A 25,660-nucleotide genomic window follows, 5' to 3' on the forward strand; every position below is an offset into this window, starting at 1 on the left:
CGGGACTTCCGGTGTCTTCGTTGCGGCCTTTCCGGTTGTTACCTGGGTCCTAAGGCCGAGTGCGTAGAATCGGGCTTGAAGTAACAGAAGGCGCGAGAAGAGGCTTTGTACCCAGTGACTGGAGGCGGCTCTAAAGTCGGGCACGTCGCCGCCTGCGGGGCGGCCTGGAGACGCTGCTGCCGGGTCAGTCCGGCCCAGGATTTACCAGGCCCAGCGGCTTCGTAGCGGCGGTTGCCCTGAGCGACCTGCTTCAGGTAAACGCTGTCCTTCGGGCCCGCATCGCTCTCGACCCACCGGACACTAAAGCTCATCCTCACGTGCCCGCAGCCCCGGCCCCGGGATACAGGCGGTGAGGCGGCCGTGTGTGGGGCCCTGTGTCTGACGGACAGTGTGATGGCGCATGGGAGAGGGTAACAGGCTGAGGGACCCCCAGGTGCAGAGGCTTGGAGGTCGGACTGAGGCGGGAGGACCGGGAACCCTGGAGCCCATTTGATGTCTGCAGGGAACAGGACACACAGCTGCTGAAAGTCAGTACAGAGGTTAGACGCTCGGCCCCAGGTACTTGGTTCGGGTGCCGCCAGGTGTGCAGTGGAGGCCTGAGCCCCTGGAAAATTGCTAGGATCACATCCCTCCAAGACCTTCCTCTTCCCACAGGTTTCCATGGCTGCAGAGGTGCTTTTGGAACCTAATCGGGTAAGTGGAGGTCACCCTCATTGGTCGCAACACTGTGTTAGTCGTTCAGTCGTGTCTGACCCTTTGCGACCCCATGGACTGTAGCCCGACAGGCTCCTCTGTCCATGGAATTCTCCAGGCAGGAATATCGAAATGGGTTGCCATTCCGTTCTCCGGGGGATCTTCCCGACCCGGGGATCGAAACCAGATCTTCCGCATCAGAGGCAGATTCTTTACTGTCTGAGCCACCAGGGAAGCCCTCTAATTTTCTCCAAATTTGGGTTGTCATGAAACTTGTCACCTGGCATTTTCCCAGCCCTTGGGTATGGAGATCTTGGGAAATCCTAGCTCAGGGTCCTGAGTCCAGTTTAAGTGTTATATGAAAGGGTTCCCATTTCAGGCCACCAATAGAAGATGTGGAAGCTTGTCACAAAAACAGGAAGTGCTTGGAGGTGAGACTAAGCTGGTTCAGGGAATTGCAGGTCTTCCTTCCTGGCAAGAATAAACTGGCTGTGGGGAGCAGCATTCAGACCTGGAATGACTGTCTGTGAAGTCGGGCATCTATTCTGGAGGCAGTGGGAGGTGTGGATCAGATGAGGGCGGTGATTTCTTCTGGGTCTTTACAGGCTCCACTGGTCGCAGAGTGGACAGCAGCGTGAACAGAGCAGTTAGTGGGAGAGTGAGGAGAGAGCAGGCAGCTATGGCACCAAGGTCGGGAATCTCTTCTGAGCTCTTAGGAGGAAGATGGAGACGGCGTAGATGTGCGAGGAGGTGGATTGTGGGTCTTCAGGAGTGAGGCAGTTGATGGTCTCATCTGTCTGTGTCCTGGCAGGGCAGTGTGACCTTTGAGGATGTGGCTGTGTACTTCTCCTGGGAGGAATGGGCTCTCCTTGATGAGGCTCAGAGATGCCTGTACCACGATGTGATGCTGGAGAACTTTGCACTTACATGCTCACTGGGTAAGCTCTTCTACCTGCCCCTGTGCCCTGGGCCCAGCTCTGTGCTTCTCTTTTCTCCAGGGGCAGGTGTGTCCCTAGTTGCCTGGATTTGTGCTGTGTTTACAAGGGCTGGGCTGGGCGCTCGCCTCCTTCTCATCTGTGTCAACACAGCACCTGCTGCCCCAGAGCCTCCCAGGGACGAGTTCGGTATCACTGTTGCTTTGTCAGCCTAAAGGACCCCGTGTCTTGCCTGGGCCTCCCTGCGTGACTCGAGCACCGTGGCGCCCTAGTGTAGCGCCCTTCATTCCGGGGCTCACATTCGTTTCTGACTGTGCTGGAAGTGTAGTCACTTCCACAGTCACTGCTTACACAGATGTAAGTACCGCTTACAGATCCTTTGGTTAGGTGTTTTTTTTTTACTTTATTTTTGTTGTTGCAAAATATACAAAACATTCGCCTAATGGACTGAATGGCATTTAGTCCATTCTCATTGTGCAGCCATCACAGTCCTGCATCCACAGACTTTTCTCATCATCCGACTGAAACGCCATACCCAGTAATCACTAACCTCTTCCGTCCATTGACAGCCACCATTCTACTTCCTGTATCTATGAATTTGACTGAGTGTTTCATGTAGGTAGAATCTGACAGTAGTTCTCCTTTGATGTTTGGCTTACTTAGCATAATATGTAAAAGGTTTATCAATGTTGTAGCATGTGTCAGAATTTCTTTCCTTTTTATGACTAGATAATATTGTATGTACAGATTTTTGTTTACTCAGTATTCCATCAGTGGACAGTTGGGTGCTTCTGCCTTTTGTTTCTCGTGAATCATGGTGTTATGACATAGGTGTGCAGATTTCTTTTAGAGTCCTTGCTTCAATTCTTATAGGTATATACATACCCACAACAAGAATTTCTGTATCTGTGATAGTTTTTTTTTTAATTTTTTGAAAAATCACCATAGTGTTTTCCATAGCAGCTGCACAAAGGTACCAATTTCTCCTCTTCTTGCATGCACTTCTTTTTTCTTTTTTTGAGTAATAATCATTATTAGTGTGAAGTGGTATCTCATTGTGTTTTGATTTGCATTTTTCTAATGACTAATGATGTTGAACATCTTTTCATGGGCTTATTGTTTATTTATCTTCTTTGGAGAAATGTCTCTTCAAAAAGTCTTTTGAGAATTTTTTAATCAAGTTGATTGATTTTTGTTGTTGAGTTTTAGGAATTCTCTCTTTGAGTGTTAACCCTTCATTGGGTATGTGATTTGCAAGTATTTTCTCCCATTCTATGAGTTGCCTCGTTCTTATGTTCATGGCATCCTTTGATGTACCAAAATTTTTCATTTTGATGAAGTCCAGTTTGTTTTTCTTTTGTTGCTCGTGCCTTTGATGTCATATGTAAGAAATCATTGCTAAATGCAGTTGTCTTGAAGCTTTCCCATTATGTTTTCTTTTAATAGTTTTGTGGTTGTCACTGTTAAGTTAGATCTTTGATCCATTTTGAATTAATTTATGTACCATGCAACTTCATTCTTATGCATGTGGATATTCAATTTTCCCAGCATCATGTGTTGAAAAGTCTGTTTTTCCTTTTCGAATGGTATTGGCCTTCTTTTGAAAACTGTTTGAATTTATATGAGCAAGCTTATTTTTTAGCTCTTTATTCTCTTTCATTGGTCTATATGTCTCCCTGGATTCCAGTATCACACTGTTTTGATTACTGTAGATTTACAGTGGTATTTGATATTTAAATGTGTGACTCCTTCAACTTTGTTCTTTTTTCAAGTTTGTTTTGGCTACTTCATGTCCCTTGAGATTCCATATGAATTTTAGGAAGAATGTTTCTATTACCACAGAAATTCTCACTGGATTTTTTCATAGGATTGCATTGAACATGTAGATGTTGTGAATAGTTTTTTTTTTTTTTTGGATAGTTTTGACATCTTCAATATTAAGTGTTCCAATCCATGAACATAGAAGTTTTTCCATTTATTGTCTGTAATTCTTTTAGCTATGTTTTGTAATTTTTAATGAACAAATCTTACCTCCTTGGTTAAATTTGGTAATTTATTCTTTTGACAAATACTTTTATTTGTGGAATTGTTTTCTTAGTTTCCTGTTGCTTGTTAGTGTATAGAAATATAACTGATTTTTTTTCCATTTTATATTCTCTTTCTTTGCTAACTTAATTTATTCTAACAGTTTTGCGGTGGAATCTTTAAGATTTCATGAGATGTGGTGATTTCTTCCTTCTTTTCTCTTTTGGATGACTTTTGTCTTTCTTGCCTAATTGGTCTGTCTAGAATTTCTAATAGTACGTTGAATAGTAGTGTTGGAAGCTGGCATTTTCTTATTTGTGATCTTGGAAAAATAGTTTTCAGTCTTTTACTATTGAGTTTGATGTTTGCTGTGGGTTTTTAATTTTTTGCTTCCGTTATGTTAGGCTAGTTTCCTTCTATCCATAGTTTCATAGTTGAGTATTTTCATCATAAAAGGGTGTTAAATTTTGTCAGATGTGTTTTGTACATTGACTGAGATGGTAACATTTTTTTCCTTTCTGTTAAAGTGATATATTACATTGATCAAACTTTGTGTGTTGAGTCATCCTGGCATTTAGACATAAATCCCAGTTGTTGGTGGCATACCATCTTTTTATTGTGCTGCTGAATACAGTTTGCTAGGTATTTTATTGATTAATTTTGCACTGATAATCGTCAAATATATTCCCCTGTAGGTTTCTTTTAGTGTCTTTGCATGCCTTTTTTTTTTTAATATCAGAGTAATAGTAAGAGCGCCAAATGACATAAATTAAAGCAATTTTGCATTACAAAGTGGTTACATCAGACTGATTCTACCACTGTAGTTGTCTAGGTGGGAAGACACCTGGTTTTACTACTCTGCCATCTTCCTGCTTACTTACTCCTGCATCTTACTACTCTGCCATCTTTACTACTCTGCCACTCTTTTGTTGTGTCCATAGGTACTATTTGTAATATTTGAAATATGTTTTCTGTGATCTGTTGTGTCCTGAGTTTTTTGGGTTAGTATTGGCTGCTGACTTGTCCTGTCCTTCCCTTTGGAGTTGTAGCATCCTGTTCTCATGCGATAGCTCAGCTGGGGCTAGGGGAAGAGTCTTTTGTGCTTCCCAGGATGCATATGATTCCACTCTCCACAAGATGGGCCCAGAGGGCACCTGACCCAGATGAATAGCAGATGGGAGAGGACATGACTTCAGGGCTTGGTTGAAATTGTATCAAGAATCTGTCTTGTTTTACTTCTGTTTTGGTGCCATTGCCAGTGGCCAAGCTCACCTCCATCTTTCCTTCTCCATTTTTGACACTTTATTGACTTGTCATTTCTATTAGTCGTTTTTATTCTGACTCCAGCTGAGAGCTACTGTCTACCTCTCTGGACTGCTTACCTTACTCATTCCTCACACTGTTCCCTCCTCAGCGCTTTACCCCTTTGAGTGTTCTAAAGTATGCACCTATGTAATAATCCTTAAACACCTGTTAACCTTTGTTCCAGTCAGATTTTTCTGGACCTGAAATAGACTTCTGCACAGCATCACATGTCATCAGCAGGTATAATCCTGCTAAAAGCTATTGACATGCCTTCCCTGGTGGTCCAGTGGTTAAGACTCTCTGCTTCCACTACAGGGGGCACTGATTCAGTCCCTGCATCCCACATGCCAGGTGTCATGGCCAAAAAAATAAGGCCATTGACAGAGAATGATCTGTAGCATGTGCCTTTCCCCTGGGCCTTTCTTTGTGTCCTGTGCCTATTGAGGCCTGTACCATTCTGTGACCTTAGAGACTGAGTGGTGTACAGAAGTTGCTTTTTTAAGGTGACCCCAACTTCCTTTTCCTGAAAACAGTTTCATGGACTGATTCTTTGATGTATCAAATTACTTTTGTGATGCCTTCTCAAAAAGGTTAATGTGTACTTCATCATCACTTCTTTAATTTCAGGCTGTTGGCATGGAGCAGAAGATAAGGGAGCACCTTCTGAAAAAAGCATTTCTGTAGAAGGAGTGTCACAGATCAAGACTCTCAAGGCAGATTCATGTCCCCAGAAGGGCCAGCCCTTTGAGAAGTGTGGCCCAGTCTTGAGAGATAATTTTCACTTGCCTGAGCATCAGGAAGCACATCTTGGGCAGAAACCGTACACGTGTGGGAATCGATTCTATATTGCTGCCAACCTTCAGCAATACCAGGGACAACACATTAGAGAAATACCCATCAGAACTTCTGTGGACACAGCCTTGATTATAAAGAGCTGCAGAACCCATCTGTCAGGGGAATCCTTTTTCTCTGAGGGAATAAGGAAAGACAACTTAGCCAGCATGGGATTTTTCCATCAACCGGTCACTCAGACTAATGAGAACTCAAACAACAGTAATGAGTGTGAGGCTGTCTTTCACAGTGGGGAAAGGCATCAGAACTGGGGAGAAGGCAAAAAAATCCTCAACTGCACAGACACACTTGTTGAGGACCAACAAGTCCTCACCAGAGAAGGGCTTTATGAGTGCAGCAAATGTGGAAAAACCTCTACCCGAAGGTGGAATCTCATTCAGCACCAGAAAGTCCACACTGGAGAAAGGCCTTATGAATGCCATGAATGTGGAAAATCCTTTACCCGAAGCAACAGCCTGAAGACCCACAGGAAAGTTCACACTGGAGAAAAACCTTATGAGTACAAAGAATGTGGAAAATCTTTTAGTCAAAGATCCAACCTTGTTCAACATCAGAAAGGTCACAGTGGAGAACGGCTTCATCAATGTGGTGAATGTGGAAAATCCTTTAGCCGAAGCTCCACCCTCATTCATCACAGGAGACTTCATACAGGAGAAAGACCTTATGAGTGCAGTAAATGTGGGAAATCCTTTAAGCAAAGCTCTAGCCTCAGTTCACATCAGAAAATCCACACAGGAGAAAGGCCTTATGAGTGTAGGGAATGTGGAAAATCATTTAGCTGCAAATCTAACCTCATTATCCACCTGAGAGTTCACACTGGAGAGAGGCCTTACGAGTGTCAGGAATGTACAAAATCCTTTAGCTGCAAATCTAACCTCATTAACCACCTGAGAGTTCACTCTGGAGAAAGGCCTTATGATTGTGCAGAATGTGGACAATCTTTTACTCAAAGATCCATCCTCATTCAACATCAGAGAATTCATACTGGAGAGAGGCCTTATGAATGTCATGAATGTGGGAAATCTTTTAGCCGAAAATTTAGCCTCATTTACCACCGGAAAGGTCACACTGGAGAACGGCCTCATCAGAGAAAAGAACGTGGGAAATCTTTTAATTGCAAATCTAACCTCAATGAACACCAGAAAATTCACCCTGGAGAAAGATCTCATGAGTCTGGGGACAGTGGAAAATCCTTTAGCCAAAGTTCCAGCCTCATTCAGCATTAGAGAGTTCACAATGAAATATATCTTTAGCCAAAGTTCCAGCCTCATTCAGCATTAGAGAGTTCACAATGAAATATATCTTAAGAGTGCAGTGAATGTGGGCAGTATGTTAGCTGCTAATATGGCCTCATTTAATACTAGAGACTTCACCCTAGTGAAAGGCCTTAGATGTGCCAGCAGATGCAGTTACTTCTAGTATAATTACACTGGAGGAAAGAAGTTGTGAGGGAGCCATCTACCTGAATTAAATCTCTTATATCAGAAAATCTTCAGTAGGGGCATTCCCCTAAAGTTCCAGGTATGTGAGAATCTCTTAGGAGTTGTGTTATAGTTTCTTACCTCCCAGGACCCTCACCAGCTTTATGTCACTGCCAGTTCTGTGGCAGAATTCATTTTCATCTCTATCACCTGGCAGGTCCACAGTGTACAAAAATTACCTCCCAACATGCTTAGGTAAGCTGACCTCTGTCCCATCCCCTTAGGGGATGGAAATAATGAGTAGTCTTAGCTCTTATGGCATCCTCTTTCCCTTCTCATTTCCACAGTAGGGTGTGAACCTCATTCAGTTTGGGCCCAGTTGCCGCAGTCTGAATTGTTTTGGTGACTTGACAGAAAGGCCTGCACTTTCAGGGACATGTTAGTTTCTAGTGACGCTTGAGTTGGATTTTCTCAACCTCCAAGTGTGGAGGAACTGGAGGAACCAAGCTGGGAATTGCATGCCTCATGTTACTTTGCACTTTGCAATAATAAAGGCATTCATATTAAGCCCCTTTTGGTCTGGGGGTTCTATTCACTGTGTGAGGTGATCTGAAGACAGCTAGGCTCTACCAGCATTGAGGGTGGCACAGATTTCATGGGGGTCAGGTACATTGTTTGCTTCACATGTCAGTATGAATGAAAAGTAGAGCTCTCTTTCTAGTTTTGGCACAATGTAAATACATTGTTACCCAAAGTCTTCTAGGAAAGATTGCAGAGCTTTGGGGTCCTGATTTGTGGACTGTGTATCAGGGTTGTTTTTTTTTTTTCTTTTTGTGGGCTCAGAAAACACCCTGGCAAGCCAGGAAGTTGTGACAACCTCTAGTACTTCTGGGAACATGAATTGTTATTCATAGTGAATATCACATAATGCTTAGCAGTTAACCTATGAAAGAACCACATCCCTGATCCCCAGAGTTCACTAGATGGTGCCACTGTAAGACTACAGGGCTGGGGGGAACCCTCTTGGTAAAGTACCCTGGAGCAGAGGAGACGGCAGTGAAGTAGGTGGAGTGTGCCCTTTCTCCAGTTGTATCCGCAGATGCTCCAGTGACTGTGCAGTATCAGTGTGCACGGATGCCCAGAAATTGCCAGCCTCCAGGCATGTGTGTCTTTTGTGGCTGAGGTCATTGTCAAAGAAAATAAGCTATTGGTTTTCTGGATTCCTATAGCCTCTCTGGGGTGTTCAGCCAAAGCCCCTTGCCACATAGGCAGAGGAACAAACAGAGAGAGAAAGGAGAACCCTTAGTCCACAGTGTGGCTCTGTGACTAGCCAGCCTTCCTGTTAACTCAGGTGAGAAGGAATCTATTACTCATCAGTATTTGCTACCACTAAGGCAAGGCTGCTCCTCCAAGGTCATCAGGAAAGAGAGGCAATATAGGATTGCCAAGCCTGATTTTCTGACGAGTGGGATATTTATATTTTGCCTTTGAACCATTTTATAAATTTTTATTCTAGTCATCATGCAATATATTGTGTCTATTTGAAGTATGCAATTTAAAGTTTACATGTAAAAAAATAAATAAGAAAACCTCATCATAATCACAATAATGTAAGTTATGGCCATCATTGATTTACCTTCCAATAGATTGTTTTGTGTGTTCTAGAATTATATATGGTTTTATTCTTAAAATGTTTACTTTTTTCTGATTTTATTCATGGTTCATAATTATTTTGAGATTCTTCAATTATTTATATAAAAATAGTTCATTCTTTTTATTGCTGAACTAAGTATCTTTTCTATACTTATTCCATTTGTTTATTCATTCGTCTGGTTAAGAGAATTTGGGTTACTCCCAGTTTTGACTATTCTAAGTAAAGCTGATAGAACAGTTTTGTGTAATTCTGTATGTATGTATTTTCACTTGTCTTGTTTTAATAACCCAGAGTGTAATGCCTGAGTCAGAATAGGTGAATGTTTAACTTACAAAACAGCTAAATGGTGACCTTAAATCATTGTTTGCTTTTATATACCCACCAGGTTTATGTAAAATGCTTCCACATTTTTGCCAGTACTTGATACGGTCAGTCTTTTGAATTTACCCTTTTAGTAAGGAAACACTAATTTTAGTTACATCTCCATAAGGATTCATGGTGTTGAACATTTTTTTTAATGTGTTTATTTGCCATCTGTATATCTTCTTGGTGAAATATCTGTTTATATGTATACTTGTTTTACTTTTTTTCCCCCTCATTTTACTTTTTTATGTTGTGATTATTTACCTTTTTATTAATAAATAAATAGCTCATTTTTGTTCCTTATTTTTTATGCATTCTGTACAATGTAATTACCACATACACCATATACTTTTATAAGTTTAATCTGCATTGTTTATGTATTCTTAAGCCTAGGCTTTCAAAAACATAATCAAGTCTTGGTTTGTAGTGTTTCCCAATTTCCTTTATATAAATACTCTCACTTTAGCCAATTTCAAACTGCCAACATGGTTTCACTGAACATGGAGTTGGGAAGAGTTGCTAGAAGTCCATCATTCTAACTCCAGGAGCTACAATAATCTGTAGGACTCAGATAATAGTAAAACATAGTAAAATTATTAGGAAGTGACGAGTTTTGAATATTTGTTTCATGAAAGTATAATTGACTGAACATACACACTGCATGTGTTTAAGGTGTACATTTGATGATTTGATACACACTTAAAACACCCCTGAAACCAAAATTTTCATTGGAAACAAAAGACCATCTATTGATGTATTAATGTATTATTTATTATACATATATATATATAAATATATATAATGTATTAATTATTCAGTTAATAGTAGTGGCCCTCAGCTGAATCCTTCAGTTCACTGTCTCAGTTATTCAAGAAGGAAAAAGCAGAGCGTGCAGGACACTTCAAGTACAGGCAATTGTTGAGGAAAAAACAAAAAACCAGACTGTGAAAACGTTTTTCACACAAGAGGTCAGAAAGAATGCTTTTTGGGAATTCCCTGGCAGTCTAGTGGTTAGAGCTCCACACCTCCACTGAAGGGGACAGGTTCCATCTTTGGTTGGGGAATGAAGATCCTGAATGCTGTGCAATGCAGGCAAAATAGAAAAATGCATATTAAAAGTTGAGAAGCAAAACAAAAAGGAAGTTGAGATGTAATTTCTAGCATTTTATTTTGGAGTCAAAACCAAACTGTTTTCAGTAAGAATCCTTTGATAATTTGTGTCTGTGTTCTTGTTGAGGGAAAAGCCGTGAGTAATCCACCATAATTCAGAATAATTGGGGTTCTATAAAGTGATTGGGGAATTTCAGTACATTTAAAAGCAATCAGAGGGAGCATAGTTATAATTTAAAGTGTTTTCAGCTCTAGACATTCTCCATACTACCACCCACTTAACAGAGGAGCAAATTTTAGGCACTAATTTCTGAAGTTATCCAATGCATATAGACTAGGATTTATCGAAGACTGTATCTCTCTCTTTCTCACATCAATTGTCTATATTTGGTAAATACTGTAATCACAAATATAATTAATGCTAATGTTTTGGGAAGAAAATAGTTGCCTATTTCAGGGCTGGGTCTTGAAGGGCATGTTTCACAAGCTACAATCATGCAGCTGTATGCAGGCATCTGTGTGTGCTAAGTCACTTCAGTCGTGTCCCACTCTTTGCGACCCTGTGGGCTGTAGCCCACCAGGTTCCTATGTCCATGGAATTCTCCATGCAAGAATGCTGGAGTGGGCAGGTGCTTTTCTCCATGGAATCTTCCCAATCCAGGGCTTGACCCTGCAACCCTTCTGTCTCCTGCATTGGCGGGCAAGTTCTTTACCACTACTGCCACCTTCTGGCACGGGCTGAAATAGCACTAGGGAAATCAGCCAGGAGGTCAGACCCAGAGAGTGAAAACAGATGCCACTGTAAGTGAGCCAAATGTCACTGAAAGGATTCACAACAATAATTAATTCATTTCATACTTACACAGATGGGAAGGAAAATATTTGTGTCAGATTTATCCTCATAAGTGTTTACATGATCTTTTCCAAATAACTTTAAGCACAAAATAGCAAAAGGAATTAGTAGGCAAAAGCCACACCATTTGGTCAATTACATGAGAAAAGACCAGAAATCATGTGGAAGACATAACAAAAAATAATGTTTTATATAAAAATGAGGTTCATTAGCATAAAGTGAGAAGTAACCAATTTTGTTTACATCTGAGACACCACCATAGGTGTTAAGTATCCTGGGAGGGAAGGCATCTTATGGTGGATTACAATACATTGATCCTGTCCATTGAGGCCCCTATACCTCATGTAACTCAAATGAACATGCCATTCAGTCTTTGTAGGTCAATACTGTTAGATGTGTTGTTCAGTCACTCAGGTCCGACTCTTTGGCAACCCCATAAATGTAGCCAGCCAGGCTCCTCTGTCCATGGGATTTCCCAGGCAAAAATACTGGAGTGGGCTGCTATTTCCTTTTCCAGAGGATCTTCCCGGCCCAGGGATCAAATCCATGTCTCCTGCTTTGCAGGAGGGTTCTGTATGAATTGTAAATAAGCACATGAAAATAGTGTCAGTATTATTGTTTAAGGAAATATGAGTGAAAACCACAGTGAGGCCCCTCTGCACACTCATTTTCATGGGTAGCATTAAAAGACTGACAATATCCAGGTGTTGAAGATACAAAGAAAAGCAGAACTCTCATACATTGCTGGTAGGAATGCAAAGTAGTAAAAAACTTGGAAACACTGGCAGTTGATACAGTTAATCATCCACTTATTCCTCACTATAATTACAAGAGAAATGGAAACCCTGTGTCCACAGAAATACTTGTATGTATTCACACATTTGGGCTTCCCTAGTGGCCCAGTGATAAAGAATTTGTCTGCCTGGAGAATCCCATGGACAGAGGAGCCTGGCAGGCTACAGTCCATGGGGTCCAAAAAGAGGCAAACATAAGTTAGTGACTAAACAGCAATTCTCACATTTCCAGGAACTTTATTCTTCAAAACGTACAACTAGGTAGCAAAAAGAAATATCCATCTACAGATGGATGGTTAAGAAAGTGTTATATTTATCAGTGGGATACTCCCCATCAATATGAAGAAATGAACTACTGACACAAGGGGGAGAAACATCAGTTTCAAAGCGTTATAGTAAGTATGGATGTGTGCATCATGTGTATCCACAACTGCCGTAGACTAAAAGCCTACTGAGATTGGATGTTCACATCTAACAGGAAAATGAAGACCTGGGATCTGGCCCTCAGCTGCCCAGTTCTGAGGGGCCACCCCAGGTGATATAACTGAAGATTTCCTCCTCACCTGGAGACAGGCTGGGATGTAGGACCTGAGACCCTTTGCTGCTGTGCTTGTACCTGGACAAACGTCTCCCTGAATGGCAGATACCAAGAAGCTTTAAGAGACTAAAAATAACTCCATGCATGGGCAGTTGGGGCAAATTATAAACAATAAAATATGAAAACACCCAAAGCCAACTGCCACCTTTGAGGGGCCTGCCTGCTAGGAGCAAAAGCAAAATTACAAAAAGTACTACACATAATCCCTGCACACAGTACCTCCACAGAGGGGCAGGCAGACCCTCTGATCTGCCCCTGCCCTCGCCGCATTTAAGGGACCTGCTCGCCCCTCCTCCAGAAGCCAGCAAGGACATCTGCTCTTTGCGCTTACTCTGTTGTTCTGTGGCACGAGTTCCAATAAAGCCTTGCCTGAATTTCTCATCTGGGTTTTTATTGATTTCTATTGATTAGGAAAATCCAACAAGCTGAGTTGGTAACAATCTCTGAGCTAGACTAAATGGCTCCAGACTAAGGGCCACTGGGAGATGGAAGAAGGCTTTGCAGGTGGCTCAATGGTAAAGAATCTGCCTGCCAATGCAGGAGATGCGGGTTCAAACCCTAAGTCAGAAAGATCCCTTGGAGGAGGAAATGGCAACCTGGGAAATCCCAAGGACAGAGGAGCCTGGCAGGCTGCAGTCCATGGGGTTGCAAAGAGTCAGACACAACTGAGCATTCACACATTGGGAGATGTGAAAAACACTGCCGCACCCTCAAGTTCAATGAGCTGCACCATTTGCTGATGAGGAGTCTTGCCTTGTGTGTGTGTGTGTGTGTGTGTGTGTGAAAGAGAGAGATTTTAATGTATGTGTGTGTGTGAAAGAGAAAGAGATTTTAGTTCTCTGACCAGGAATTGAACCCATTCCCTCAGCAGTGAGAGCTCAGAGTCCCAACCACTGGTCCTCCAGAGACTTCCCAGGACTCTTGCTTTCTTGCCTTTTCCCCACTCCTACCAGCCTTTGTACACACGCCCTCACATAACATCCTCATGGTACCCCCGGCCGGGTCATCTGTGCCTCTATCTTGTTCCCTGACTCTCCCACAGGTATCAGCCTGTCTCATCCCTAAACTTCGGCCACCTCCTCCCACATGCTTCAGAGTCCAGCAACTTCAGGATCATGTCCACACCTGACTTAGACTGCCGAACCCTGCCCTCACCCACACAGTCCCACGTCTCCTGCCTGATCATCACGTATTTTCCGCTCTCTTGGGGAGGGATCCAGATCTTGGTGCGTCTACTTCCATTTTCTTTATGTATCCCACAGCTAGCACTTCTTTACATATCTACTTTTGTCTGTGCTGTGTCTGTTGCTGTGCACGGCCTTTCTCTAGTTGTGGAGAGCGGGGCTACTCCAGTGGCCGTGTGTGAGCTTACCGCAGTGGTTCTCGTGTGGAGCACAGGCTCCAGGCTGAGCAGGCTTCAGTAGCTGCAGCACTCTAGAGGGCTTAGAGGGTGGGCTCAGTACCACAACTAGTTAAGAGTAATAGGTGTTAGCCACTGTTTTGGAGGCATAAAGCAGAGAAAATCCCTCCCCCCAGGTGGATCACAAACTTTGTTCTTTTATGCTTTCTATTTCAGTCTCCTGCTGCTGCTGCTGCTGCTGCTGCTAAGTTGCTTCAGTCATGTCCGACTCTGTGCGACCCCATAGACAGCAGCCCACCAGGCTCCCCTGTCCCTGGGATTCTCCAGGCAAGAACACTGGAGTGGATTGCCATTTTCTTCTCCAATGCATGAAAGTGAAAGTGAAGTCACTCAGTCGTGTCCGACTTAGTGACCCCATGGACTGCAGCCCACCAGGCTCCTCCGTCCATGGGATTTTCCAGGCAAGGGCACTGGAGTGGGGTGCCATTGCCTTCTCCATCGGACTCACTGATTCATTCTTTAAATACCCCGTCCCATGTGGGCTTCCCAGGTGGTGCAGCAGTTAAGAATCCACCAGCCAATGTAGGAGACACAGGAGATGTGGGTTTGATCCCTAGTTTAGGGAAGATCCCCTGGAGGACTAAATGGCAACCCACTCCAATATTCTTGCCTGGGAAATCTCATGGACAGAGGAGCCTGGCATACTACAGTCCATGGGCTTGTACACGACTGAGCGACAGGACACACACACATACACATGCATCCTTCTTTGTATTCTATTCAGTCCTTTCTTTATCAATGTTGTCTATAACCAACATTTTTCCTATTTTTAAAAAGCATATATTCTTGGTCCTGTGGCTTTTTCTCTCCTCAACTTCTGGCTTACTTTTTCCTCTTAATTTCATTTCTTCATGCTTTTCTTCCAGTTCTTCATTCCGTATAGCATATGTTACTTACTATGACTTTTGTGAGGCTGCCATTCTTCTTCCATGTCTAGTTATTTCCCCCTGGATGTATGAGTTGCTCTGTGGGTGTGTGTGTGGAGGAAAGACCACGTTCAGGCCAGAAGCCTTGGAGGACACACGTATGTGAAATGACTAGGCAGGGCAGGGCAGGGAGTCCAGCTTTCACCACAATAGGCCACCAGATTCATCTGTTTTAACCTTAACTTGGCCAGGGTAGAGGTGTCTTCTGCGCTGCCATCCTCAAAATCTGTGGGATGAGAGGGCCTGGCCTGAAAAGCCAGAACAGTTCATCAGCCTGACCTCTCTTCAAAGTCTATACAGGAAGTCATGGAGTATCCCAACGCCATGTAACTGAAACCGCGCGCGCGCGCGTGTGTGTGTGTGTGTGTGTTTGTATCTGTGAATTAGCAAAGGGTTTCATGAGAGTGGGGAAGGGCACAACATATGGAATGCTTCCCAAATTTGCATGTTATCCTTGCCCAGGGGCCATGCTAATCTCTGTGTTGTTGCAATTTTATTATATGTGCTGCTGAAATGAGCATGAAGACACTTTTCTTTCTTTTTAAACATTTTAAAATTATTTGGCTGTGTCAGGTCTCAGTTGCGGCACATAGGTCTTGAGCTCCCATGCTTCAGTAGTTGCAGCCTATGGACTTAGTTGCTCCAGGGCATGTGGAAAGTTAATTCCCTGATCAGGGATGGAACCCATGTCCCTTGCACTGGCATGTGGATTCTTAACCACTGGACCAGCAGGAAGTTCCCCAGAAATTGCTCTGCTTTAACTCCTCCTCCCCGCAGCTTAGGACTCTTATCCGGACAAGTCTGAGGTGACCTCAGTTCCCAACAGGACTCTGCTAGTTGCTGTCATCTGTGTTTCTCGCTGAAGTTTTGGGGTGTGATCAGCAGCCCTCCCAAGATGACCATCTCTTACGCACCTGAAACTGTCTTGAGGTCCCCATTCCATAAACCAAGTCCATAAGTCTGATTCTGCCTTTCCTGCAGTGGCCACCTAGGTCAGGCTATTAGGGGAAGCACACTGATTGAAACCGCCCACACTGGCCAGGTACCATAGTAACCATTTGCATGAGTTGTTTTATGACAGGAGATCCTGAAAAGGAATACGGAACTAATAAGCCACCACCAACCAGAAGAGTTCGGGAAAGGTCTAAAGGAGACACCGTGTATCCGTCCACTTCCCAGAATCCCTCTCGCTAGCATCCATCTTGGCTGAGTGATGCGTGCACCACCAGGAAAGACTCTGAACTAGAATGATTGGCCAAAGACCGCCGGAAACTAATCCCTCACCATAAAACCCAAGACTGTGAGGCACGCAGCAGAGCAGTTCTCCTGGGTTCCCTTACCCTACTGCTCTCCACCCGGGTGCCCTTTCCCAATAAAATCTCTTGCTTTGTCAGCACATGTGTCTCCTTGGACAATTCATTTCCGAGTGTTAGACAACAGCCCAGTTTCGGGCCCTGGAAGGGGTCCGTCTTCCTGCAACAAGGCCACACTCTCTCACACCTGGAATATTCATTTCAAGATGACATATCATTAATGAGACCTGCCAAATGCCAGCTCTGTGTAAATCACTGGAGATAACAGAGCCGAACAAAACAGAAAAAAAATTTCTATCAATGGGGACTGACAGGCAATAAACAAGACAAGTAAGGAGAATATAGTGTTTGATGGAGATCAGTGCTGTGGAGAAAAAGCTGAGAGGGTAAATAGAGACTGACTAGGGAGGGGGTGGGGACGTGCTGAGTTGTAGAAAACGGGTCCAGGTCAGTTCTTACTGAGAAGCAGATGTTTGAAAAAAGACCTGGAGAGAATTCGAAGAGAACTCCAGGGTTCTTCCCCCAGAGACAGAGGAAATGGGGATAAAATGAGGGTGAAGCCTCAGGGTTCTGGGAACAGCAGCATCAACGAGGGTGGTGCAGAGGAAGCAAAGGGGCAAGAGGAGGAGCTGAGATGCCTAGGACCCCAGAGCTGGGTCAGCAGGGCCTCTGGGCCATGGTCAGCACACCGGTTTCTACACTGTGGTGTTTCCACACTCTCCTGCCTGGGGCGGGGCAAGCCCAGAAACAGCGTATAAATGCTAAGGGTGAGTTGACAGGTATTTTAGGTCCATTGAATCTGATCATATAAACGAGCTTGCATTTTGTGTGGCTTTGTTTTTGTGTTAATTTCACATTGCTGATAATTCATTTTTATGGAATTGTATAAAACTGCGAGGCTAAGGGAAGTGGAGAAGTTCTTTACAAGAGGCAGTCTGAGCCACTGCGCGCTTCCACAGACAAGGGACATGTCCAGACATAACAACAGTTCCGGACTTAATCCCTGGCAGTCCAGAGGTTAAGATTCTGAGCAGGGGGGTCGGGATTGATCCCTGGTTGGAGAACTAAGATCCTGCATGTCCCGTGGTGTGGAAAAACAAATAATGTTTTTTAAAATGTTTTTTTAAAGTGTCCCTCTGATGACTGCTTCAGGAATAGAAAGACTCGTGGGGGGGCGGGGTGGGGGGTGGCGGTATTCCCTGGAGGTCCAAAGGTTAGGACTCCAGCTTTCCCTGCTATGACCCTGGGTTCAGTCCCTGGTTGGGGAACTAACATCCCACAAGCTGCGTACCAGCACTCCCCCCCCAACCCTTCCCCGACAACAAAAAAGACTGATGGGAGAAGTCAGTCAGGAGCTGACCTCATTAATCCGAGGGAGGGATAATGGGGCTGGAGGAGTAATGGATTCTGGATATAACTTGAAAGAAGATAATATTAAGACTACTCCAAAAATTCCTTCTCTCAGAAAGCTCTCCGTCTGCTTCCCTAACTCTCCTCTCATCTTCCAGGGGGTCACTCACTCCACTAGTCAGAAAAAAGTGCTGGGTTTTCCTGAAATCCCTTCTTCCGGCCTTCCCCCGCCCCCGAGTGAGTACACAACACACCCCCACCAGATTTTCAGACCAGGCACCAGTCCCTATTTAAACCCCTTCCCCCTCCTCACTCCCCACAAGTCCATCAAACTTTCTTTACCTAAAATAAGCACTGCTTTTTCCCTTCCCACTAAATGACCTTTGTTTCCAGTCCTGTGATTCTTCTGCTGGACTGGGAACCTTTCCTTTGGGATCCTAGGGGCATCGTCTGACTCACCTGCACAGGAGGAGAGACTTTTTCTTTGTCTCTGTTTTTGTTTTGGCCCAGCCTCACGGCTTGCTGTATCTTAGTTTTTGTGGCCCTCACCAGTGAAAGTGCCAAGTCTTAACTACTGGACCCCAAAGGAATTCCCAAAAGGAGGGAATAATAGCCTTATTCCCTGCTTCACTTGGAATCCACAAATCTTGGAAAATTGGAAGGTGTTAAGTTTGTATAAGACTCATTTGTGACAAAACTATGGGATTTCCCAGGTGGCTCACTGGTAAAGAATCCACGTGCCAATGCAGGAGACCAGGGTTCAATTCCTGGGTTGGGAAGATCCCCTGAAGAAGGAAATGGCAACCCACTCTAGTAGTCTTGCCCGAGAAATCCCAAAGCAGAAGAGCGTGGCAGGGTACAGTCCACGGGGTCACAAAAGAGTCAGACACGACTTGGAGACTAAACAATAATGATGACAGAACCTGACCAGAACACACTGAGATTATACTTTCTATCCCCTCTTCAGTGCAAGTGTTGTTGCATTTCTCTGCAGAAATATGTGTTGGACTGTGGCCTATTGCCCCAGGCCAAGGGCTGGTATGTAATACTGTACTGGAAAGCTGAGAGATGCCACTAATGAAGCTTCCAGTGAAGATCCCATCAACAGGCACACCATCCAATCAGGCCTTTAAATGCATTACTGTCCCTTGATCCTATAAAAGGGAGGAGCCTTGGGAGGGCACATCAGATGAACTCAGTTGAGAAGGGGAGTCACACAGGGAAGAGTCCTCAGCCTTCAGCTCAGGGTCTCCCAGCGTGGAGTTCAGTCTTCTGGGGGAGGTGAGTTTCCTGAACAAAAGGAGATTTTGCCATTTCGTGTGTGTGTGTGTGTGTGTGTGCGCGTGCCCGTGCCCGCGCGCTGCCCTGTGTTTGTACGCACAGCTCTGGGGAGAAAATTCCTAGATACAAAGACATGGATGCCTCCCAGGCATGGGGGATAGTCTGTCGGAACAACTGATCAGGCTGTTCAAAATCTAGCCCGACTGAGGCCAACTTCTCCTAGGAAAATCTGTGTCTGGCATGGTTTTTAATTTTTTTCAGTCACTAAATCATGTCCAACTCTTTGTGACCCCATGACTGTAGCCTGCCAGGTTCCTCTGTCTTTGGGGTTCTCCAGGCAAGAACACTGGAGTGGGTTGCCGTTTCCTTCTCCAGAGGATCCTTGTGACTCAGATCAAACCCAAGGCTCTTGTATTGGCAGGCAAATTCTCTACTGCTGAACTCTCAGGGAAGCCCCCTGGAGGTCCGGATGGAAGTGGAGGTTCATGGCCAATTGAGGTGAGGGTGGGGCTGAAAGTGAAAGGGTATGTGTCAGTTACTTAGCAGATTTTGACTCTGTGCTTGCCATGTGCCAGTGAATACTCCATGTGCTTCATATGTAGTAATTATTTTGGCTCTTGTGGCAATTCTGAGCTGGGTGTCCTTAGAAATCAGAACCCCCATGACAAGGATGGAGGCCTGATGGCATCATGTATGGGGTCACACAGCTTGGAAATGCCAGGCTCCAGATTAAAAACACTGGTAATATGGGGTGGGGGAAGGGTTGTTGTGTTTTGTTTTCTCTTGAGATATAATTGCCATATATATTGTATTAGTTTCAGACATACTACACATGACATGATATTTGCATTCATTGGGAAATAATCACCACAGGAAGTCTAGTTAGCATCCATCAGCATACATCATTACCTTTCTTTTTCTTGTGATGAAAATACGACAATTTCGTATTCCAACAATTGTCTAAATATGACAATTTCGAATTCCAAGTCTTAGCCATAATGCTGCTCTGCAGCCCTGCTTGTGTGAAATTGAGTGCATGTCTGCAAATGTGACCATGTGGTCTATGTATGCCTGGAGAAGTCCACAAAGAGATCACATGGGACTTTTCTGGCCACCCAGTAGTAAAGACTCGAAGCTTCCAATGCATGGAGTGTGGGTTTGATCCCTGGTTGGGGAACTAAGATCCCACATGCCACATGGCAAAAAAAAAAAAAAGAGAGAACTCATACGGAGTCTCAGGGTTATTACACCAGTAAAACAAAACAAAACAAAACACAATAGAAACCCATGAACGTGGATATAGATAACCAGCCACTACACCTAAGTTGGGGTGGGAGGAGTAAGGACAAGCAGAGGCAAAGCCTGGTGGAACCAGGAAGGACTTGGTGCTTTTCACTGAGAGCAGGAGGGAGCCATAGAGGGAATTTTAAGTGGAGCAGTGGAGTCTGACCTGAGCAGATTAGCATTTTAAAAAGGCTGACTGAACAGGTGTGATAAGTGGATCGTTGTTGTTTAGACACACTGAGTCCTATCCAACTCTTTTGAGACCTAGTGGTCAGTAGCTCACCAGGTTCCTCTGTCCATGGAATTCTCCAAACAAGACTATTGGAGTGGGTTACCATTTTCTTTTCCAGGAGATCTTCGAAACCCAAGGATAGAACCCTGTCTTCTGTCTCCTGCATTGGCAGGCAGATCCTTTATCACTGAGCCAGAAGCCCTGATTAGGGGGAGGGCAAAGATGTGTTCAGTGTTCTCCTATAGGGTTTTTCCTAGAATTATCTTTGCCTCATTCATTAATGAGATCAGGGTGGGTAATCTGATCAGATCACTAGGTGAGGTTGACACAAAGCATGATATCAGTTAACAGAAATTAATTAGGTATTTGGAAGCCCACATATCAATCCTAACAAACACCCCCACTTTCTGATCTTGTGGCATGAATTTACTTTAAAAAAAAAAAAAAAAAAAACTCAAATCCAGAGACTTCCCTGGTAGTCCAGTGGTTAAGATTCTGCACTTTTACTGCTGAAGGCATAGGTTCAATTCCAAGACCCATGGCTGAGCCAAAAAAATAAATGAATAATCTTTGAAATGTCAATTGTATAGAAAAATAAAAGAAAACAAAATCAGAACAATAATATAGTAAAAGGATTAAATCTTTTGTTTGACATCCCAAGGGGTGTGCCTATAGTTCTCGTTGTTTAATCACTCAGTCATGTCTGACTCTTTGCGACCCCATGGACTCTAGCTCGCCAGGCTCCTCTCTCCATGGAATTTCTCAGGCAAGAATACTGGAGTGGGTTGCCATGCCCTCCTCCAGAGGATCTTCTTGACCCTGGGATCAAACTTGAGTCTCCAGCTTGGCAGGCAGTTTCTTTACCTCTGAGCCACCAGGGAAGCCTGTGACTATGCTTGCCCAGATCATACACTTTACAATTACAAATCAGTATTGAGCAATGCAAGCTTCACCTCTGAATCTTACATTCCAATGGAAAAGGACAGGCATTAGAGACAGAGCAATGTAAAATTATTACTTTGATAATATCAGTGAAGCAAGGACAAATATTTTTCATAAGGAAGGATAATTGTTGATGGAAAAAGAGACAGAGGTGAAAGTAAAGGGAAAATTTTCTAAGGAATGTATCATCAAGCTGACACAGGGTGTAGCGGGCTGGGTCTGCAGACTCTTGTGTCTGCTGTATGAGTTTCCAACACAAGATGATCATGTGGATGGATGCCAGCCTGCCTATTTCATTCACTTTATTGTCCTTTTTTTGGTAATATTTTGTTTCCTTGTAATGCCTGAAGGGATATCTTTGTATTGATACTGGATCATTGCCTTCATTCAGTTCAGTCAATTCCAATTATTATTTAAGACTCCATTTATTATTTTAGGGCTTCCCTGGTGGTTCAGATGGTAAAGCGTCTGTCCACAATGCGGGAGACCTGGGTTCGATCCCTGGGTTGGGAAGATCCCCTGGAGAAGGAAATGGCAATCCACTCCAGTACTTTTGCCTGGAAAATTCCATGGACAGAGGAGCCTGGTAGGCTACAGTCCATCGGGTCGCGAAGAGTCAGACATGACTGAGCGACTTCACTTCACTTTTATTATTTTAAAATAATTGCTTTGCTTTCTTTTTCGGCCACACTGTGTCTTAGTTGTGGTATTCAGGAGGATCTTGTTCCCTGACCAGGGATGGAACCCAGACACCCTGCATTGAGAGTGTTGAGCCTTAGTCACTGGACTACCAAGGAAGGTCCCCCATTCATTGTTTAAATCTTTTTTAAAGCTATCTATTTATTTGTTTATTTTTATTTTTTGGCTGCACTGGGTCTTTGTTGCTCTGTGTGGGCTTTCTCTAGCTGCGGTGCACGGGGCTTCTCATTGTGGTGGGTTATTCTGTGGCGGAAGACAGGCTCTAGGCTCACAGCCTTAAGTAGTTGCAGCACACAGGCTCAGTAGTCATGGTACCCAGGCTTCATTGCTCCGTGGCATGTAGAATCTTCCTGGACCATGGATCGAACCCATGTCCCCTGCATTGACAGGGGGTTCTTATCCACTGTACCACCAGGGAAATGCACTCCCCCCCTTATTATTTTAAGTTAAGTTGAATGTTTTTATTGAACAGTAATGCACATTTAAAAAAAAAAGTGAAAGTATATGGTTTGGTGGATTTTGACAGAGAAACATTCCGGTATAACTCCCTCTGAGATCAAGAGGTAGACTGTCGCTCACTAAAACTGGAAGTTCAGCATCCCAGGAACCCTCTCTTTAGTCCCAGGCAAACTGGGATGGAGTCCTCCATAAGTACCTATTCCAGGATCTACCAGTGTTTCCAAAAATGTAATCAACATCCTAAATAATATTGATAATACTTAAATGTTTTTCAATGAACATGAATGAGATGAAACAAAATGTATAGTCTAGTGCTTGAATTATTTCATTTAACACTGTGTTTTGTGGTTATTCTATGTTGTTGCATAAAGAAGTTCATTTCTTCTCAGTCTATCAAATATGCCTTGACATCAATTAACTGTAATCGGTCCCATTTAATGCTGGACACTTAGATTATTTACAGCATGGAAATATTATGAATTATGTTGATATAAGCATTCTTGTATATGTCTGTGATGCACATGAATATATTTTTTCTGTTGAGTACAGGCAGAGAAGTAAAACTGATGAGTCACAGGGAATGCATAAATACAGATTTACTACATACTAATCAAAGCATTTCCAATGTGAGTTCTCACCAGCAGTGATTGAGAGGTCACTCCAGGTCCTCCAATCCATGCCACAGTTAACTATTTTATTCTAGTGCTTCTGGGAGGTAGTGATTTTGTAGCTTGTTGTAGTTTTATTTTACATTTCTGGGATTACTAATAATGTGGCCATTTTCTCCATTCATTTATTCACTAAATGTCTAGTAGAATTGGTCCATGAACTCAGTTGAACCTGGATTTTGATTGTTTATTTTCAACTATGACAGTGTTGTATTTAACTACATATTTCTTCTGTCTCTAGCTTTGCAGTCCTTAAACATCCACCGGTTGTTGAAAGAGATTGCCTGAGAAACAAATCAGTGGAGGCTGAATCCCTCAAGTTGCAGCTCTTTGAGAATTCTTGTTAAGAATGGCTTCAGACCTCAGAATCTCCTTTGAAGGAGAACCATCCAGGAGGGGTCCTGGGTCAGAAAATTCACCCACCCAAGGATCTGCCATCCAGGAGGACAAGGGGATCCCTGAGTTCCCCAGCACTCAGCTCAACTTACTTCGAGACAGCAATAATTCAAGTGCAAGACACGAACTGCAAAGACTCTATCACTTATTTCACTCATGGCTGCAGCCAGAAAAACACAGCAAGGATGAAATAATTTCTCATCTGGTCCTGGAACAATTTATGATCAATGGGACCTGCAGTGACAGGTCCACTCTACAGGAGAAATGGAATGCAAGTGGCAGAAACCTGGAGAAACTCATGGAGGATCTGACAGATGATGGCATGAAGATACCCGGCTTAGTAAGTAGGGGTTCTAAGCACAGGGTGAGGGGCATGGGAGTGTTAGAAATAAGCAGTCTGTTGGAGTTGCCTGGAAATAGAGAAAGAAGAGTTATTACAGACAGTAACCAGGCTTCATTCACAGGTCCATGTTCACATGCAGGGACAGGAAGCCCTCTTTTGTGAGAATATGCCCTTAAGACAAGTCATCATTCACTTGACAAAACAGTTACCGACAGGAACCCCAACAAGAGAGAATGCGGGGACACTCTCCTGGACTCCTCAAGATACGTCCCTGGAAACAGGACAAAGTGAGTGGGCAGAGCCCAGGTCCCAGAGGGGTGGCCCATGTGGGCTCTTTCTTGGGTGTAACTTCACTGGGTCACTTTTTTGCCCCCTACAGGAAATGAAGAAAAAGAAAATAATGGCAACATTTCTGTGAAAAGTGACAGTATTACTCGTCCAAGCAATCAAATACCTTCCCTAATCATTTTCCAAGAAGAGAATCATCTGAAGCTGGAAGAAGGAGGTGTTTCTCTGGAGAATCCACGAAACTCCAGAAGAGGAACAGGCCCAGGCCCCTCCAGGCCTCAGGATGGATCCCTGAAAGGACCCTCCTCTCAAGATGTCCTCTTGGAAGTGAAACGAGACCAGGTCACCCCTGAGCCTGTTTCTACCGTCCAGAGCTCTGAGGGGACTTCTGCACGTGGGGAACACCAGGAAAGATCCCTTAGAGCCCCAGAAGTATACAGATGTGAGACATGTCCCAAGACCTTCAGGTATTCCTCTCGGTTCAGAGTTCACCAGAAAAGACACAATAATGAGAGAACATATATTTGTGCCGAGTGTGGCAAAGGCTTCTTCCAGGCATCAGACCTCCATGTGCATCAGAGGATTCACACAGGAGAGAAGCCCTTTGTGTGCAGCATATGTGAAATGGCGTTCACCCACAAAACCAACCTTCGGGCTCATGAGAGAACCCACACGGGAGAGAAGCCCTATGAGTGTTTCCTCTGCCAGAGACGCTTCCGCCAGTCCTCCACCTACCACCGCCATCTCAGGTTTCACCAGAAAACTACCCTCAAAAGGGCTCCACACTAAATTAAGCTTCCTTGGTTACGGTCCCAAAGTAATGGATATAAATATGTATGTGAATATGTAGATTTCCATAGTATTTCTCTATTTAGAATATACTTTATAAAAATAATTAAAAGAAAAAAAGTGTTGGCTTTCCTGACAGTCCAGTGGTTTGGACTCTGTGCTTCCACTAGAGGGCATGGGTTCCATCCCTGGTCAGAGAACTAAGATCCCAAATACTGCACAATGCAGCCCAAAAAAAGTACAAATAAAAAAATAGAAAAAGAAAGAAATTTAAGAAATGTTAAGTACAATTTTCTAATTGTATTTTCCATTTATTTTTTCACTCTCCTAAAATGCAAGTTTATGGAGGGCAGGGAATTTCTCCATTTTGTTCACTTAAGTACCTTGGTTGCCTAGAAAAGTGTCTGGAACATTTCAAATAACCAATAAATGTCTCACAAATGAATGGATGTGTTATATTGGTGTTTATTCTTTAAACTTTAGGCATGTGCCTTATGTGAGAAGACAGTGAGTTCCAAGCCCAGGACAAAAACACCGGCTCGCAGTGGTCCCGTCAGACTTTCCCTTCCTGCTCTCCTGTCCTCCGCTCACACCCTTTACCTCTAGTGCAGCCGCAGGCGCCTAAAGAAGGTGAGCAGAGATGGAAACTCAGAAAAGAAGCCTAACC

The 25,660-nt window shown here is 43.7% G+C and overlaps 1 protein-coding gene and 1 non-coding gene across 7 annotated transcripts; one reads left to right on the forward strand and one right to left on the reverse strand.

Moving 5' to 3' along the window:
* On the forward strand, positions 1-25,442 carry LOC129630935 (zinc finger and SCAN domain-containing protein 4-like). 6 transcript variants are annotated; one of them, XM_055551553.1, is made up of 5 exons: positions 30-254; positions 655-693; positions 1,505-1,631; positions 5,586-6,888; positions 24,720-25,442. In XM_055551553.1, the coding sequence occupies exons 2-5, from the start codon at positions 661-663 to the stop codon at positions 24,991-24,993; spliced, it is 1,737 nt and encodes a 578-aa protein (XP_055407528.1). In that variant the 5' UTR covers positions 30-254; positions 655-660; the 3' UTR covers positions 24,994-25,442. The 6 variants fall into 6 exon arrangements, 5 of the variants coding, with proteins under 5 accessions (XP_055407523.1, XP_055407528.1, XP_055407524.1 ...); XM_055551550.1 differs by lacking the exons at positions 30-254; positions 655-693; positions 1,505-1,631; positions 5,586-6,888 and adding exons at positions 18,792-18,893; positions 19,315-19,391; positions 23,419-23,913; positions 24,038-24,203 and having other exon boundaries at positions 24,296-25,442; XM_055551548.1 differs by lacking the exon at positions 24,720-25,442 and having other exon boundaries at positions 1-254; positions 5,586-9,549.
* LOC129632659 (U6 spliceosomal RNA) lies at positions 15,367-15,470 on the reverse strand. Its single transcript, XR_008704646.1, has one exon. It is a non-coding gene; the product is annotated as a U6 spliceosomal RNA (small nuclear RNA).
* Positions 25,443-25,660: the final 218 nt, after the last annotated feature.

This window comes from Bubalus kerabau, chromosome 17, assembly GCF_029407905.1.
Source record: "Bubalus kerabau isolate K-KA32 ecotype Philippines breed swamp buffalo chromosome 17, PCC_UOA_SB_1v2, whole genome shotgun sequence".
Classification (NCBI taxonomy): domain Eukaryota; kingdom Metazoa; phylum Chordata; class Mammalia; order Artiodactyla; family Bovidae; genus Bubalus; species Bubalus kerabau.

Coding starts and splice junctions, on each gene's coding strand:
- LOC129630935 (XM_055551553.1), top strand. CDS start 661: ATGGCTGCAGAGGTGCTTTTGGAACCTAATCGG. Junction 1,632..5,585: donor TGCACTTACATGCTCACTGG/GTAAGCTCTTCT, acceptor CTTTAATTTCAG/GCTGTTGGCATGGAGCAGAA. Junction 6,889..24,719: donor AAAGGTCACACTGGAGAACG/GCCTCATCAGAG, acceptor CAATAATGAGAG/AACATATATTTGTGCCGAGT.